At 52.4% G+C, this 17,921-nt stretch overlaps 1 protein-coding gene across 1 annotated transcript in view; it reads right to left on the reverse strand.

Moving 5' to 3' along the window:
* Positions 1 to 17,921, reverse strand: part of RPS6KA5 (ribosomal protein S6 kinase A5) — a 62,721-nt gene that overhangs the window by 21,728 nt on the left and 23,072 nt on the right. The window contains exons 3-9 of the mRNA XM_075330594.1: positions 17,609 to 17,827; positions 14,255 to 14,370; positions 12,436 to 12,543; positions 11,452 to 11,535; positions 6,218 to 6,321; positions 5,747 to 5,897; positions 3,590 to 3,751 (exon numbers count right to left, since the gene is read on the reverse strand). Of these exons, the coding sequence (XP_075186709.1) occupies positions 3,590 to 3,751; positions 5,747 to 5,897; positions 6,218 to 6,321; positions 11,452 to 11,535; positions 12,436 to 12,543; positions 14,255 to 14,370; positions 17,609 to 17,827 (944 nt within the window). The remainder of the gene's footprint in view (positions 1 to 3,589; positions 3,752 to 5,746; positions 5,898 to 6,217; positions 6,322 to 11,451; positions 11,536 to 12,435; positions 12,544 to 14,254; positions 14,371 to 17,608; positions 17,828 to 17,921) is intronic.

Raw genomic sequence — 17,921 nt, forward strand, 5'->3', positions numbered from 1 at the left:
GCCCCTCTTGCTGTCTTCCTCAGATGGGTCTCGCCCCTCTTGCTGTCTTCCTCAGATGGGTCTCGCCCCTCTTGCTGTCTTCCTCACCTGGGTCTCGCCCCTCTTGCTGTCTTCCTCAGATGGGTCTCGCCCCTCTTGCTGTCTTCCTCAGATGGGTCTCGCCCCTCTTGCTGTCTTCCTCAGATGGGTCTCGCCCCTCTTGCTGTCTTCCTCAGATAGGTCTCGCCCCTCTTACTGTCTTCCTCAGATGGGTCTCGCCCCTCTTGCTGTCTTCCTCAGATGGGTCTCGCCCCTCTTGCGGTCTTCCTCACCTGGGTCTCGCCCCTCTTGCGGTCTTCCTCACCTGGGTCTCGCCCCTCTTGCTGTCTTCCTCAGATGGGTCTCGCCCCTCTTGCTGTCTTCCTCACCTGGGTCTCGCCCCTCTTGCTGTCTTCCTCAGATGGGTCTCGCCCCTCTTGCTGTCTTCCTCACCTGGGTCTCGCCCCTCTTACTGTCTTCCTCACCTGGGTCTCGCCCCTCTTACTGTTTTCCTCACCTGGGTCTCGGCCCTCTTACTGTCTTCCTCACCTGGGTCTCGCCCCCTTACTGTCTTCCTCACCTGGGTCTCGCCCCTCTTACTGTCTTCCTCACCTGGGTCTCGCCCCTCTTACTGTCTTCCTCACCTGGGTCTCGCCCCTCTTACTGTCTTCCTCACCTGGGTCTCGCCCCTCTTACTGTCTTCCTCACCTGGGTCTCGCCCCTCTTACGGTCTTCCTCACCTGGGTCTCGCCCCTCTTGCGGTCTTCCTCACCTGGGTCTCGCTCCTCTTGCTGTCTTCCTCACCTGGGTCTCGCCCCTCTTACGGTCTTCCTCACCTGGGTCTCGCCCCTCTTACTGTCTTCCTCATCTGGGTCTCGCCCCTCTTACTGTCTTCCTCACCTGGGTCTCGCCCCTCTTGCTGTCTTCCTCAGATGGGTCTCGCCCCTCTTGCTGTCTTCCTCACCTGGGTCTCGCCCCTCTTACTGTCTTCCTCAGATGGGTCTCGCCCCTCTTGCTGTCTTCCTCAGATGGGTCTCGCCCCTCTTGCTGTCTTCCTCACCTGGGTCTCGCCCCTCTTGCTGTCTTCCTCAGATGGGTCTCGCCCCTCTTGCTGTCTTCCTCAGATGGGTCTCGCCCCTCTTGCTGTCTTCCTCACCTGGGTCTCGCCCCTCTTGCTGTCTTCCTCAGATGGGTCTCGCCCCTTTTGCTGTCTTCCTCAGATGGGTCTCGCCCCTCTTGCTGTCTTCCTCAGATGGGTCTCGCCCCTCTTACTGTCTTCCTCAGATGGGTCTCGCCCCTCTTGCTGTCTTCCTCAGATGGGTCTCGCCCCTCTTGCTGTCTTCCTCACCTGGGTCTCGCCCCTCTTGCGGTCTTCCTCACCTGGGTCTCGCCCCTCTTGCTGTCTTCCTCAGATGGGTCTCGCCCCTCTTGCTGTCTTCCTCACCTGGGTCTCGCCCCTCTTGCTGTCTTCCTCAGATGGGTCTCGCCCCTCTTGCTGTCTTCCTCACCTGGGTCTCGTCCCTCTTGCTGTCTTCCTCACCTGGGTCTCGCCCCTTTTGCTGTCTTCCTCAGATGGGTCTCGCCCCTCTTGCTGTCTTCCTCACCTGGGTCTCGCCCCTCTTACTGTCTTCCTCACCTGGGTCTCGCCCCTCTTACTGTTTTCCTCACCTGGGTCTCGGCCCTCTTACTGTCTTCCTCACCTGGGTCTCGCCCCCTTACTGTCTTCCTCACCTGGGTCTCGCCCCTCTTACTGTCTTCCTCACCTGGGTCTCGCCCCTCTTACTGTCTTCCTCACCTGGGTCTCGCCCCTCTTACTGTCTTCCTCACCTGGGTCTCGCCCCTCTTGCTGTCTTCCTCACCTGGGTCTCGCCCCTCTTGCTGTCTTCCTCACCTGGGTGTCGCCCCTCTTACTGTCTTCATCACCTGGGTCTCGCCCCTCTTACTGTCTTCCTCACCTGGGTCTCTATCTATCTGCTTGTTGAGCCAGTACAGAGCAGGCACAGACCGCTCCTATCGGATATAATGGCTTTATTAACAAAGCCGAGGTTTCTTTTCCATTCTGCTCTGTAGATGGGGTGTCACAGCCGATGTCATGCTGACTGACAGCCGGCTCTCCGCTGCCTAACTGGGGAGTCGGCTGTCAATCAGTGTGATGTTGTCCTAACCGCCCGTCTACAGAGCAGAGCGGATGAGAAGCTGCCACTCTGCTGTCACCATATCAGCGGAAGCTGCTGAATCGCCGGCACCAGCCGTATGACCACTCCGTGTCGGTGAAGACCGGTGCGGACACGGAGCGGCACTCAGGCACATATTTTTCCATATCTACCCTTTAAAGGTCAAAAGCCTCAACTATAAACAAATGTACAACCTTCCGGCATAGAGAAGAAAGAAAGCAAAAATATCCATACATCAATCTGGCTCAGCCGCTCACATGACACCGGGATTAGTCCAACGCTGATCAGGACTGACCGGAACAACAGGTCCTTCCACCGGTCCTCACAGACCCCTCCTGAGGAAGCTCAGCTGCAATGCCTGGATAGGAGGCATGGAGTAACCACTCCCACCCCGCTCTTCTGACAGTTACTAAAACTCTGACCCAAAATCCAAGTCCACAAAAATATAAAACAAACATCTACCAGCACTATATGTACTGCAGTCTGCTTCTCCAGGTCCTACATCACTGCGGATTGCTACGTCAGTGACACATACCTCCCATCCAGGACCTGTCAGGCTGCAACCTCACAATAGATTACATTACTGATCCTGAGGTTACCGCCTGTATTATACCCCAGAGCTGCACTCACTATTCTGCTGGTGCAGTCACTGTGTACATACATTACATTACTGATCCTGAGTTACCTCCTGTATTATACTCCAGAGCTGCACTCACTATTCTGCTTGTGCAGTCACTGTGTACATATATTACTGATCCTGAGTTACCGCCTGTATTATACTCCAGAGCTGCACTCACTATTCTCCAGACCTCAGAGCTGAAATCCTCCACCACTCCCTGCTTGTTCATAGTCTGCACACAGTTTTCCATCTAGATTTATGTTCTGGCGTCATCTTCAGGTTTGGCTCCTTATGTTCTCCGGATGTAGACACCGCTAGGTGCACCGCAGGCGCTCGGATGGTTTGGGTGGTGTCCGCTCCTTGTTGCTGCTCACATGATCACAGTTCCTCTGTACATTGCTCCCCCGTGTGTGTGCACTCCTATATACTGTGAGGCAGAACGTCTGAGTATACATTGCTCTGCTGCTGTGTATCTTGGACACTAACATCAAAACTCAAGGTCTCCACCATCTGCGGCCACCACATTGAGCGGCGGCAGCTTTAGCTCCTAATATAATAATCCACTTGTGCCCTTGTTATAACCAGAGATGTATCGGGTGTTATATAAGGGAGGGCTCCGCTGAATACTGTGCCGCCATCCGGACGTCTCACTCTGCAGCTCGTTACAAGGAAACCTCGACCTGTGACTCGGCCGAGCACATTGTGTAATAGGAGGATTAGCCCCGAGGGTGAAGAGACCCCCTGAACCGGCAGCCGCGCCAGGCACCGGCCCCCTCACCTGGAAAATGCGGTCGGCGTTCATGGGCAGAGCGGCCGGAGAGTACGTGGGATCCATCTCTGTAAACTCTTCTGCAAAATTCCCCACGTCCAGCTCATCCTTGATCACCGGCTTAAATGGAGCAGGAACTTTCTTTGCTGCCAAATCCTCCCAATCCAGGGTCTGAAATGTAAGAAGGGCAACAGCATGTATAAGGCAGAGGAGGGATCGCAGCAAGGGGAAGGGGAGCCGAGAGCCCCGAGGAAAGGGGAGCAGAGAGCCCCGAGGAAAGGGGAGCCGAGAGCCCAGAGGAAAGGGGAGCCGAGAGCCCAGAGGAAAGGGGAGCCGAGAGCCCAGAGGAAAGGGGAGCCGAAAGCCCCGAAAAAAGGGGAGCCGAGAGCCCCGAAAAAAGGGGAGCCGAGAGCCCCGAAAAAAGGGGAGCCGAGAGCCCCGAGGAAAGGGGAGCAGAGAGCCCAGAGGAAAGGGGAGCCGAAAGCCCAGAGGGAAGGGGAGCCGAGAGCCCAGAGGGAAGGGGAGCCGAGAGCCCAGAGGAAAGCGGAGCCGAGAGCCCCGAAAAAAGCGGAGCCGAGAGCCCCGAGGAAAGGGGAGCCGAGAGCCCCGAGGAAAGGGGAGCCGAGAGCCCAGAGGAAAGGGGAGCCGAGAGCCCAGAGGAAAGGGGAGCCGAGAGCCCAGAGGAAAGGGGAGCCGAGAGCCCAGAGGAAAGGGGAGCCGAGAGCCCAGAGGAAAGGGGAGCCGAGAGCCCAGAGGAAAGGGGAGCCGAGAGCCCAGAGGAAAGGGGAGCCGAGAGCCCAGAGGAAAGGGGAGCCGAGAGCCCAGAGGAAAGGGGAGCCGAGAGCCCAGAGGAAAGGGGAGCCGAGAGCCCAGAGGAAAGGGGAGCCGAGAGCCCAGAGGAAAGGGGAGCCGAGAGCCCAGAGGAAAGGGGAGCCGAGAGCCCAGAGGAAAGGGGAGCCGAGAGCCCAGAGGAAAGGGGAGCCGAGAGCCCAGAGGAAAGGGGAGCCGAGAGCCCAGAGGAAAGGGGAGCCGAGAGCCCAGAGGAAAGGGGAGCCGAGAGCCCAGAGGAAAGGGGAGCCGAGAGCCCAGAGGAAAGGGGAGCCGAGAGCCCAGAGGAAAGGGGAGCCGAGAGCCCAGAGGAAAGGGGAGCCGAGAGCCCAGAGGAAAGGGGAGCCGAGAGCCCAGAGGAAAGGGGAGCCGGAGAGCCCAGAGGAAAGGGGAGCCGGAGAGCCCAGAGGAAAGGGGAGCCGGAGAGCCCAGAGGGAAGGGGGACCGGGGAGCCCAGAGGGAAGGGGGACCGGGGAACCCAGAGGGAAGGGGGACCGAGGAACCCAGAGGGAAGGAGGGAAGGGGACCCAAGAACATAGAGGGAAGGAGGACCGGGGAGCCCAGAGGGAAGGAGGACCGGGGAGCCCAGAGGGAAGGAGGACCGGGGAGCCCAGAGGGAAGGAGGACCGGGGAGCCCAGAGGGAAGGAGGACCGGGGAGCCCAGAGGGAAGGAGGACCGGGGAGCCCAGAGGGAAGGAGGACCGGGGAGCCCAGAGGGAAGGAGGACCGGGGAGCCCAGAGGGAAGGAGGACCGGGGAGCCCAGAGGGAAGGAGGACCGGGGAGCCCAGAGGGAAGGAGGACCGGGGAGCCCAGAGGGAAGGAGGACCGGGGAGCCCAGAGGGAAGGAGGACCGGGGAGCCCAGAGGGAAGGCGGACCGGGGAGCCCAGAGGGAAGGCGGACCGGGGAGCCCAGAGGGAAGGGGATCGGGGGAGCCCAGAGGGAAGGGGATCGGGGGAGCCGAGAGGGGTAGATGTGAGACAGGTCCAAAGAGGAAAAATAGGCAAATGTGTTGAAGGGGGAGATCAAAACACGACCAAGCCTGGTGTAACTGAGCACGTTAGGGGAAATGTTGGGAGAGATGCTCATTAGCAGAGCCAGAATCCTGCCTGAAAATCATTTATGGATAATTTATTCAGAAAAGCACTATCAAATATACAAAGGGTAAAATCACTAAAGCCAATAAATCAGCAGCGCATGTGAATACATGACCCTGGCTGTGGCCTGTAGTTTTCTCCTCCTTGTACGGTACTGGGGTAATAATATGCAGGGAGGGGGGGGATGCAGCTGCAGCTTCTGCCCTGTCAGTGGAGACATCGAATCAGTATGAGAAACTCACCTGGAAGAAAGGATGTTTCCTTATTTCCTCGCAGCCGGTGGGGCCGCAGCCGAGCCGCTTGTTGGGGTCCTTCATCAGCAGACATCTAATGAGATCTTTCACCAGCTCGCTCATCTCTGGGGGGTAGGGAGGGTCGCTTTTTAATATTCTCCTTCAAAGAAAAAAAAAATTCCATTACTATAAGTACTTTACTGAAGAGACATTAATAAAAATGTCAGTTAAAAAGCAGCACAGAGGATTAGAGCAGGGTCCCCATCAGCAAATAGTATTTTATGGTTTTATGGGAGGAGAGGGACACAGAGTTATAGAAGGGGAAGAAAAGCGGCCCCAGCAGAGCAGAGTATTTCAGGAGAGGGGAGTGCGGATCTAGTGACATGAGTTACATAGCCTCACAGCAGCACAGAGTATTTACAGGGATGAGGATAGTCAGGACACCTGACACTATTAGGATCATATTCCTGAAGGACGTACTTAGAGATTTCTGCTTGGGAATTTTTCTCCCCGTCTACGGTGAATGGTGACGCTCCGGTCAGCAGCTCGTACATCAGGACGCCCAAACTCCACCAGTCGACAGCCTGAAACACGACAATGGCAGAAAGTCTTATCCCAAAAAAACAAAACCATAGAACACGTTACATAATTTAAAGTAATGAAAGCGTCTAACACTTATACTCAAATACTCCTGACAATTCTAACCTCTCTGCTTACTGACAGTGAATGGTATGCAAATGTCATCACTGAGAACACCTCCTATCCATCACCAGAGATCAGCGGTGACATCACTGAGAACACCGCCTATCCATCACCAGAGATCAGCAGTGACATCACTGAGAACACCTCCTATCCATCACCAGAGATCAGCGGTGACATCACTGAGAACACCTCCTATCCATCACCAGAGATCAGCGGTGACATAACTGAGAACACCGCCAATCCATCACCAGAGATCAGCAGTGACATCACTGAGAACACCGCCTATCCATCACCAGAGATCAGCGGTGACATCACTGAGAACACCTCCTATCCATCACCAGAGATCAGCGGTGACATCACTGAGAACACCTCCTATCCATCACCAGAGATCAGCGGTGACATCACTGAGAACACCTCCTATCCATCACCAAAGATCAGCGGTGACATCACTGAGAACACCTCCTATCCATCACCAGAGATCAGCGGTGACATCACTGAGAACACCTCCTATCCATCACCAGAGATCAGCGGTGACATCACTGAGAACACCTCCTATCCATCACCAGAGATCAGCAGTGACATCACTGAGAACATCACCTATCCATCACCAGAGATCAGCAGTGACATCACTGAGAACACCACCTATCCATCACCAGAGATCAGCAGTGACATCACTGAGAACACCGCCTATCCATCACCAGAGATCAGCAGTGACATCACTGAGAACACCTCCTATCCATCACCAGAGATCAGCAGTGACATCACTGAGAACAGCTCCTATCCATCACCAGAGATCAGCGGTGATATCACTGAGAACACCACCTATCCATCACCAGAGATCAGCAGTGACATCACTGAGAACACCTCCTATCCATCACCAGAGATCAGCAGTGACATCACTGAGAACACCTCCTATCCATCACCAGAGATCAGCAGTGACATCACTGAGAACACCTCCTATCCATCACCAGAGATCAGCAGTGACATCACTGAGAACACCACCTATCCATCACCAGAGATCAGCAGTGACATCACTGAGAACACCGCCTATCCATCACCAGTGATCAGCAGTGACATCACTGAGAACACCTCCTATCCATCACCAGAGATCAGCAGTGACATCACTGAGAACACCTCCTATCCATCACCAGAGATCAGCGGTGACATCACTGAGAACACCTCCTATCCATCACCAGAGATCAGCAGTGACATCACTGAGAACACCTCCTATCCATCACCAGAGATCAGCGGTGACATCACTGAGAACACCGCCTATCCATCACCAGAGATCAGCGGTGACATCACTGAGCACACCGCCTATCCATCACCAGAGATCAGCGGTGACATCACTGAGAACACCTCCTATCCATCACCAGAGATCAGCGGTGACATCACTGAGAACACCTCCTATCCATCACCAGAGATCAGCGGTGACATCACTGAGAACACCGCCTATCCATCACCAGAGATCAGCAGTGACATCACTGAGAACACCTCCTATCCATCACCAGAGATCAGCGGTGACATCACTGAGAACACCTCCTATCCATCACCAGAGATCAGCGGTGACATCACTGAGAACACCTCCTATCCATCACCAGAGATCAGCGGTGACATCACTGAGAATACCTCCTATCCATCACCAGAGATCAGCGGTGACATCACTGAGAACACCTCCTATCCATCACCAGAGATCAGCAGTGACATCACTGAGAACACCTCCTATCCATCACCAGAGATCAGCAGTGACATCACTGAGAACACCTCCTATCCATCACCAGAGATCAGCAGTGACATCACTGAGAACACCTCCTATCCATCACCAGAGATCAGCAGTGACATCACTGAGAACACCTCCTATCCATCACCAGCGATCAGCAGTGACATCACTGAGAACACCTCCTATCCATCACCAGAGATCAGCGGTGACATCACTGAGAACACCTCCTATCCATCACCAGAGATCAGCGGTGACATCACTGAGAACACCTCCTATCCATCACCAGAGATCAGCGGTGACATCACTGAGAACACCTCCTATCCATCACCAGAGATCAGCGGTGACATCACTGAGAACACCGCCTATCCATCACCAGAGATCAGCGGTGACATCACTGAGAACACCTCCTATCCATCACCAGAGATCAGCAGTGACATCACTGAGAACACCTCCTATCCATCACCAGAGATCAGCGGTGACATCACTGAGAACACCTCCTATCCATCACCAGAGATCAGCGGTGACATCACTGAGAACACCTCCTATCTATCACCAGAGATCAGCGGTGACATCACTGAGAACACCTCCTAGCCATCACCAGAGATCAGCGGTGACATCACTGAGAACACCTCCTATCCATCACCAGAGATCAGCGGTGACATCACTGAGAACACCTCCTATCCATCACCAGAGATCAGCAGTGACATCACTGAGAACACCTCCTATCCATCACCAGAGATCAGCGGTGACATCACTGAGAACACCTCCTATCCATCACCAGAGATCAGCGGTGACATCACTGAGAACACCTCCTATCCATCAGAGATCAGCAGTGACATCACTGAGAACACCTCCTATCCATCACCAGAGATCAGCAGTGACATCACTGAGAACACCTCCTATCCATCACCAGACATCAGCAGTGACATCACTGAGAACACCGCCTATCCATCACCAGAGATCAGCAGTGACATCACTGAGAACACCTCCTATCCATCACCAGAGATCAGCGGTGACATCACTGAGAACACCTCCTATCCATCACCAGAGATCAGCGGTGACATCACTGAGAACACCTCCTATCCATCACCAGAGATCAGCGGTGACATCACTGAGAACACCTCCTATCCATCACCAGAGATCAGCGGTGACATCACTGAGAACACCTCCTATCCATCACCAGAGATCAGCGGTGACATCACTGAGAACACCTCCTATCCATCACCAGAGATCAGCGGTGACATCACTGAGAACACCTCCTATCTATCACCAGAGATCAGCGGTGACATCACTGAGAACACCTCCTAGCCATCACCAGAGATCAGCGGTGACATCACTGAGAACACCTCCTATCCATCACCAGAGATCAGCGGTGACATCACTGAGAACACCTCCTATCCATCACCAGAGATCAGCGGTGACATCACTGAGAACACCTCCTATCCATCACCAGAGATCAGCGGTGACATCACTGAGAACACCTCCTATCCATCACCAGAGATCAGCGGTGACATCACTGAGAACACCTCCTATCCATCAGAGATCAGCAGTGACATCACTGAGAACACCTCCTATCCATCACCAGAGATCAGCAGTGACATCACTGAGAACACCGCCTATCCATCACCAGAGATCAGCGGTGACATCACTGAGAACACCTCCTATCCATCACCAGACATCAGCAGTGACATCACTGAGAACACCGCCTATCCATCACCAGAGATCAGCAGTGACATCACTGAGAACACCTCCTATCCATCACCAGAGATCAGCGGTGACATCACTGAGAACACCTCCTATCCATCACCAGAGATCAGCAGTGACATCACTGAGAAAACCGCCTATCCATCACCAGAGATCAGCAGTGACATCACTGAGAACACCTCCTATCCATCACCAGAGATCAGCGGTGACATCACTGAGAACACCTCCTATCCATCACCAGAGATCAGCAGTGACATCACTGAGAACACCTCCTATCCATCACCAGAGATCAGCGGTGACATCACTGATAACACCTCCTATCCATCACCAGAGATCAGCGGTGACATCACTGAGAACACCTCCTATCCATCACCAGAGATCAGCGGTGACATCACTGAGAACACCTCCTATCCATCACCAGAGATCAGCGGTGACATCACTGAGAACACCTCCTATCCATCACCAGAGATCAGCGGTGACATCACTGAGAACACCTCCTATCTATCACCAGATATCGGTGATGACATCACTGAGAACGCCGCCTATACATCACCAGAGATCAGCAGTGACATCACTGAGAACACCTCCTATCCATCACCAGAGATCAGCGGTGACATCACTGAGAACACCTCCTATCCATCACCAGAGATCAGCGGTGACATCACTGAGAACACCGCCTATCCATCACCAGAGATCAGCGGTGACATCACTGAGAACACCTCCTATCCATCACCAGAGATCAGCGGTGACATCACTGAGAACACCTCCTATCCATCACCAGAGATCAGCGGTGACATCACTGAGAACACCTCCTATCCATCAGAGATCAGCAGTGACATCACTGAGAACACCTCCTATCCATCACCAGAGATCAGCGGTGACATCACTGAGAACACCTTCTATCCATCACCAGAGATCAGCGGTGACATCACTGAGAACACCTCCTATCCATCACCAGAGATCAGCAGTGACATCACTGAGAACACCTCCTATCCATCACCAGACATCAGCAGTGACATCACTGAGAACACCGCCTATCCATCACCAGAGATCAGCAGTGACATCACTGAGAACACCTCCTATCCATCACCAGAGATCAGCGGTGACATCACTGAGAACACCTCCTATCCATCACCAGAGATCAGCGGTGACATCACTGAGAACACCTCCTATCCATCACCAGAGATCAGCGGTGACATCACTGAGAACACCTCCTATCTATCACCAGATATCGGTGATGACATCACTGAGAACGCCGCCTATACATCACCAGAGATCAGCAGTGACATCACTGAGAACACCTCCTATCCATCACCAGAGATCAGCAGTGACATCACTGAGAACACCTCCTATCCATCACCAGAGATCAGCGGTGACATCACTGAGAACACCTCCTATCCATCACCAGAGATCAGCGGTGACATCACTGAGAACACCTCCTATCTATCACCAGATATCGGTGATGACATCACTGAGAACGCCGCCTATACATCACCAGAGATCAGCAGTGACATCACTGAGAACACCTCCTATCCATCACCAGATATCGGTGATGACATCATTACACAGCACATATAGATCATGGTACCTTGTTGTGTCCAGAATCCCCTCCTCGGACGATCTCCGGTGCCATATATTCGATGGTCCCACAGAAGGAATAGGCTCGCTCATTCTAGAAGTAAAGAAATGGATCATTCCATGTAGAATAAGACACAGAATATTATATACGCGGTTGGTGTAGATAGCAGTGTCGCTGTGCGGTGCGCCGCACTCACATTGCTGAAAACAATACTGTATTTTATGGCAATAAGCATATTGCAGAGGGTCACATTAGGGGAGGATTTACTTCTGCTCCTGTATACAGGCTGCCACATTCCCAGTTATGATTCCAGGGATTATTGAGGTGAATGCAGCACCTCAATCCCTGAATGACACAAATTAGCCTTCATGGTGTATGCACTACTTTCCCCGCCCACTGGTGTCTGTGATTGGTTGCAGTCAGACGCGCCCCCACTCTGAGTGACAGATTGTCTGAGGCTTCCAATCACAGACGCCGATCTGCGGGTCTATAGCGTACAGTAAAAATAAATAATTGTCATAGTGTCCCCCATATTAGGATACTCAGCACAGATAAAGCATACGGCTGAAGGCTGCAGCCCCCAGCTGTGCACCTATTTTGGGCTGCGTATCAAAAAAAGGAGAAACCACATGCAGCTTTTATTTATTTTAAATTATTGAAATGATTAATAAACCCCCCCAATTTTGATACCTAGTTAAGATAAAGCTGTGGGCTGGTATTCTTAGACTGGAGTAACCCATGGTTATTGCCCCCCCCAGTCTGAAAATAGCAGCCTGCAGCCGCCCAGGATTGTCGCATCCATTAGATGTGATAATCCCGGGAACTTTACCCGGCTCTTCTGGACTGCCCTGGTACAGTGGCAATTGGGGTAGTAAGGGGTTAATGGCAGCTCAAACCTGCTACTAAGCCCTAGATTAGTGATTGGAAGTTTTTTTTGTTTGATTGTATTTTTTTTTTTTTTTTTAAGTGTAAAGACCCATGCAAGTCACTTACCTCATCTGATAGAAACTCCTTACTAAGACCAAAATCGGTTAGGACCACGTGGCCGCTGGAGTCCAGGAGGATATTTTCGAGTTTGATATCCCGGTATATTATCCCTAGCTGCAAGTGAAGGAAAAAGTTAAGGAGATTATCATTTCAGTGACATCTTACAGCGAGGACTGGGCAGGGAAGCGGCTGCGGATAAGTCAGGCATCCGGGACATAAACAGCAATAAATCCTCCCAGAGGATTTACGAGGGCGAGAGAAACTCTGAAGAAGAAGAATGCACCCGGCCCCGCCGGGATTCTCTCCCATCCTGAAAGTCTGCAACAATGTATCAGGAAAAATGCAAGTCTGGTGCCCAGAGGATAGTGCAGAGAGGATATAACGGTCCCCTCATCTGTTATACTAGTATATCACAAGAGCCCGTTCACTTACAGCAAGCAGAGATGTGTCGGAAGTGAAACACGAAGTATTGTAGAAAGTTGTAGAACTTTTTTATTATGCATTAAGCATTCTATACTTAAAATCAGACCCCTCCTCCACGCGGAAGATCTCCTTCACATTTCACTCTTGTTTGCATTGTTTAGACTACATCTATCCAGAACGGAGGAGATAAACTAAACCGCGAAGGGGGAAGAGAGGTCGCGGGTCCCCCCCCCCCCAGAATAAAGACTCTGCCTCCACTATGTGCAATCCAATAGTAATAATAATAATAATAATTTTATTCATTTATATAGCGCTGTTAATTCCACAGCGCTTTACATACATTGGTAACACTGTCCCCATTGGGGCTCACAATCTAGTCCCTGTCTGTATGTCTTTGGTGTGTGGGAGGAAACCGGAGAGCCCAGAGGAAACCCACACAAACACGGGGAGAAGATACAAACTCCTTGCAGATGGTGTCCTTGGTGGAATTTGAACCCAGGACCCCAGCGCTGCAAGGCTTCAGTGCTAACCACTGAGCCACCACAAGACTGCAGTGCTAACCACTGAGCCACCAGAGTGCAGTGCTAACCACTGAGCCACCGTGCCGCCCAGTAATAATAATACATCAACAAATGCAAAATGTGACTTTACCAGGACCCTGAAAGTATCCCCCCCCCACTCCACTACCCTCTCTTACTGCCCCCCAACCTGTGGTGCTGAGAAAAAAACGTCATTTCTGCAGCTTTATTGTATACTTTATCTGCTTACATCACTGCATGTTCTGTGATTTGTGCCAATGCTGCATGAATCCTCACTGAGCGCTATGTAGCTGGAAAAATGGAAGGCAGAAGCGTTACAAAAACGCTTCTGTCTTCTCCCCAGGGTCTGAGTCCACACCTGCTATGTAGAAGGACCCGAGCTTAAACCTTTACGTCTTTGCAGCGATTATGATGAAATCATTACAAAACTCTAAGACATTTGCAAAATAAAAAACATCTTCTGATCACATCGTATGGATGTGCTGCCGCAGAACTAGGCACAATGGCTAATCAGGATCCCAGGAAAGCTGGGTACCAGTCCCTCTGATGGCGGTGAAGGTTTCCATATTGGTTGTCATCCAGCTTTCCTAGAATGACCGATCCCTCCCATTACACCAGTAAGGTTTCTGGTTTTATTTGAAGGCGGTGACGAGATCCTGGAATTATGCTCTAAGTTTCTGCATTTATGAGCTCTTAACGCGAGAGACATGAAAAACACGGAAACAACAAAATCAGTGTTTCGGCAGCCACTCATCCCCCGGCTCCCCGCAGTGCACCCCACCTCTGCGCCACCTTATGGTACCCCTAACCACTAAAGCCGCCATCCTTCCTGAGCCACGTACGGCTGCCACAAAGGAGCTGACCTTGTGCAGGTGCTCGAGGGCCAGGACGATCTCCCCGATGTAGAGCTGCACTTCACTCTCTGTGAACTTCTCCCTCTGGGACAAATGCGTAAAGAGCTCGCCTCCATTAATGTAATCTGCAAAATCAAAGATAGAAGGGAAAGTCAAGACCACGTCTTATCAAAGGCAGAGTAAAAGTGTGGACGTGTGGTCCTGCTGCCACCATCCGCACAGGAAGGTTACACCACTCACAGATGCACAGGAGCGGTCACGATTATCATAATCACTCACTTGCCATCCATTGATATTTATTTCCTTCTCATGAGCATTCAGCCAGCACTATATCCACCCCTATACAGAGACAAAACCCCGCCCCCGCTCACCAGAGACAAAGACCCGCCCCCGACCAGAGACAAAGACCCATCCCTGCTCACCAGAGACAAAGACCCACCCCCGCTCACCATACAGAGACAAAAACCCGCCCCCGCTCACCAGAGACAAAGACCCGCCCCCGACCAGAGACAAAGACCCATCCCTGCTCAGAGACAAAGACCCACCCCCGCTCACCATACAGAGACAAAAACCCGCCCCCGCTCACCAGAGACAAAGACCCGCCCCCGCTCACCAGAGACAAAGATCTGCCCCGCTCACCATACAGAGACAAAGAACTGCCCCCGCTCACCATACAGAGACAAAAACCCGCCCCCGCTCACCAGAGACAAAGACCCACCCCCGCTCACCAGAGACAAAGACCCACCCCCACTCACCATACAGAGACAAAGACCCGCCCTCCTGCTCATCATACAGAGACAAAGACCCGCCCTCCTGCTCATCATACAGAGACAAAGAACTGCCCCCGCTCACCATACAGAGACAAAGAACTGCCCCGCTCACCATAGAGATAAAGACCTGCACCCGCTCACCGTATAAAGATAAAGACCCGCCCCACTCACCAGAGATAAAGACCCGCCCCCCATACAGAGATAAAAACCCGCCCCCACTCACCATACAGAGACAAAGACCCGCCCCCACTCACCATACAGAGACAAAGACCCGCCCCCACTCACCATACAGAGACAAAGACCCGCCCCCACTCACCATACAGAGACAAAGATCTGCCCCGCTCACCATACAGAGACAAAGAACTGCCCCGCTCACCATACAGAGACAAAGAACTGCCCCCGCTCACCATACAGAGACAAAGAACTGCCCCGCTCACCATACAGAGACAAAGAACTGCCCCCGCTCACCATACAGAGACAAAGAACTGCCCCCGCTCACCATACAGAGACAAAGACGCACCCCCGCTCACCATAGAGATAAAGACCTGCACCCGCTCACCGTATAAAGATAAAGACCCGCCCCACTCACCATACAGAGACAAAGACCTGCCCCCGCTCACCATACAGAGACAAAGAACTGCCCCGCTCACCATACAGAGACAAAGAACTGCCCCGCTCACCAAAGAGATAAAGACCTGCACTCGCTCACCGTATAAAGATAAAGACCCGCCCCACTCACCAGAGATAAAGACCCGCCCCCCATACAGATATAAAAACCCGCCCCCACTCACCATACAGAGACAAAGACCCGCCCCCACTCACCATACAGAGACAAAGACCCGCCCCCACTCACCATACAGAGACAAAGACCCGCCCCCACTCACCATACAGAGACAAAGACCTCCCCCTGATCACCATATAGAGACAAAGACCTGCCCCCGTTCATCATACAGAGACGAAGACCTGCCCCGGCTCACCATACAGAGACAAAGACAAGACCCACCTTCGCTCACCATACAGAGACAAAGACGCGCCCCCGCTCCCCAGAGACAAAGACCTGTCCCCGCTCACCATACAGAGACAAAGACCTGTCCCCGCTCACCATACAGAGACAAAGACCTGCCCCCACTCACCATACAGAGACAAAGACCTGTCCCCGCTCACCATACAGAGACAAAGACCCGCCCCCGCTCACCATACAGCGACAAAGACCCACCTTCGCTCACCAGAGACCAAGACCTTCCCCCGATCACCATACAGAGACAAAGACCCGCCCCCGCTCACCATACAGAGATAAAGACCTGCCCCCGCTCACCATACAGAGATAAAGACCTGCCCCCGCTCACCATACAGAGATAAAGACCTGCCCCTGCTCACCATACAGAGACAAAGACCCGCCCCCGCTCACCATACAGAGATAAAGACCTGCCCCCGCTCACCATACAGAGATAAAGACCTGCCCCCGCTCACCATACAGAGATAAAGACCTGCCCCCGCTCACCATACAGAGATAAAGACCTGCCCCTGCTCACCATACAGAGACAAAGACCCGCCCCCGCTCACCATACAGAGATAAAGACCTGCCCCCGCTCACCAGAGACAAAGACCCGCCCCCGCTCACCATACAGAGACACAGACCTGCCCCTGCCTACTGTAATTTGTTTCGATGTCTTTCTCGTTACTATACTTATTAACAAGCAGTAGAGTTACACAGAAGTGAGACACTTAAAGAGGTTATTACGATGATCCTATCCCAATATGTAACAGGCATATTAATATTAGCAAATTTCTGTAATTAAAAATGCAGTTTACATCTACTGATATAGTCATGTCTCTTACCTCATGTGCAGGGCATTGCAGCTTAGGTATCCATGGCTATGAGCAACTAACTGTCACTATATGAGTGCTTGTACCCATGGATACCTAACCTGCAATGCCCTGCACATGAGGTAAGAGACATTGCTATATCAGGAGAACTATACTACATTTCTAATTGGAGTCATTTGCTAAAATTATTAATAAGCCTATTGCATATTGGGATAGGATCTTGGAATAACTATTATGCCGGCACGGTGGAAGACATTTTTGGACTGAAGATGTGATTTTGGATAAAGTAGCGACAGACTTTATATTGATCCCGTCTTCAGTCTCTCAGCTCCGTAATGCTGAGGCTTTGTTTTAGCTTCTGGTGACCGTCCAGCTCCCGCACTCCCCAATTCCAAATTGTTCTCTTAAACGTTACACCTAGAAATCTCATCCATCCTCTCCAGACATTAATATCCAACCTGTAAACTCGTTAGTGACAAGAGGCAGATAACGCGATCGAGCACTTGCGCCTCCGAGCCCCAGATGCCCCCGGCAGCGAGCGTCTCTGCCCGGGTTAATGTACGGCGGGCGGGGAACCTGGTGAGAATATATCCCCTCTCCCCATTTCGGGATCGGTCATTCCCCTCCCTGCTCTCCTGGAGCTGGCACCATTCCCAGATAAGAGCCCCTCTGCCTCTTGCACGGTGAACCCCGCGTCACCCATTGGAGAATACATTGTTACATCTTATATTAATGAACCATTAAACAATAACGTATCAATTCTTACCCAAAATGAGATGAAGTTTTGTGTCCGTCTGGAAGGCGTAATGAAGTGTAACGAGGAATGGAGACTGGCGGATGTGCTCCAGCACCTGCCGCTCCGTCCGCGTGTGCTCCGCCGTCTTGGCTTTCTGGATTATAGTCGCCTTCTTTAATACTTTCATGGCATAGAGCTTCCCGGAGTCATGGCCGCTGATCTTCCGCACCAGGAACACTTTGCCGTAAGCTACAAAGAAACAGACAGCGGTAAGAGCTATCCTTCCATAATGGATTCCGGCCGACGTCCTCGGCACACGGCGTAAGAACCGCAGTGGCTTACT

Source organism: Anomaloglossus baeobatrachus, chromosome 12 (genome assembly GCF_048569485.1).
Source record: "Anomaloglossus baeobatrachus isolate aAnoBae1 chromosome 12, aAnoBae1.hap1, whole genome shotgun sequence".
Classification (NCBI taxonomy): Eukaryota; Metazoa; Chordata; class Amphibia; order Anura; family Aromobatidae; genus Anomaloglossus; species Anomaloglossus baeobatrachus.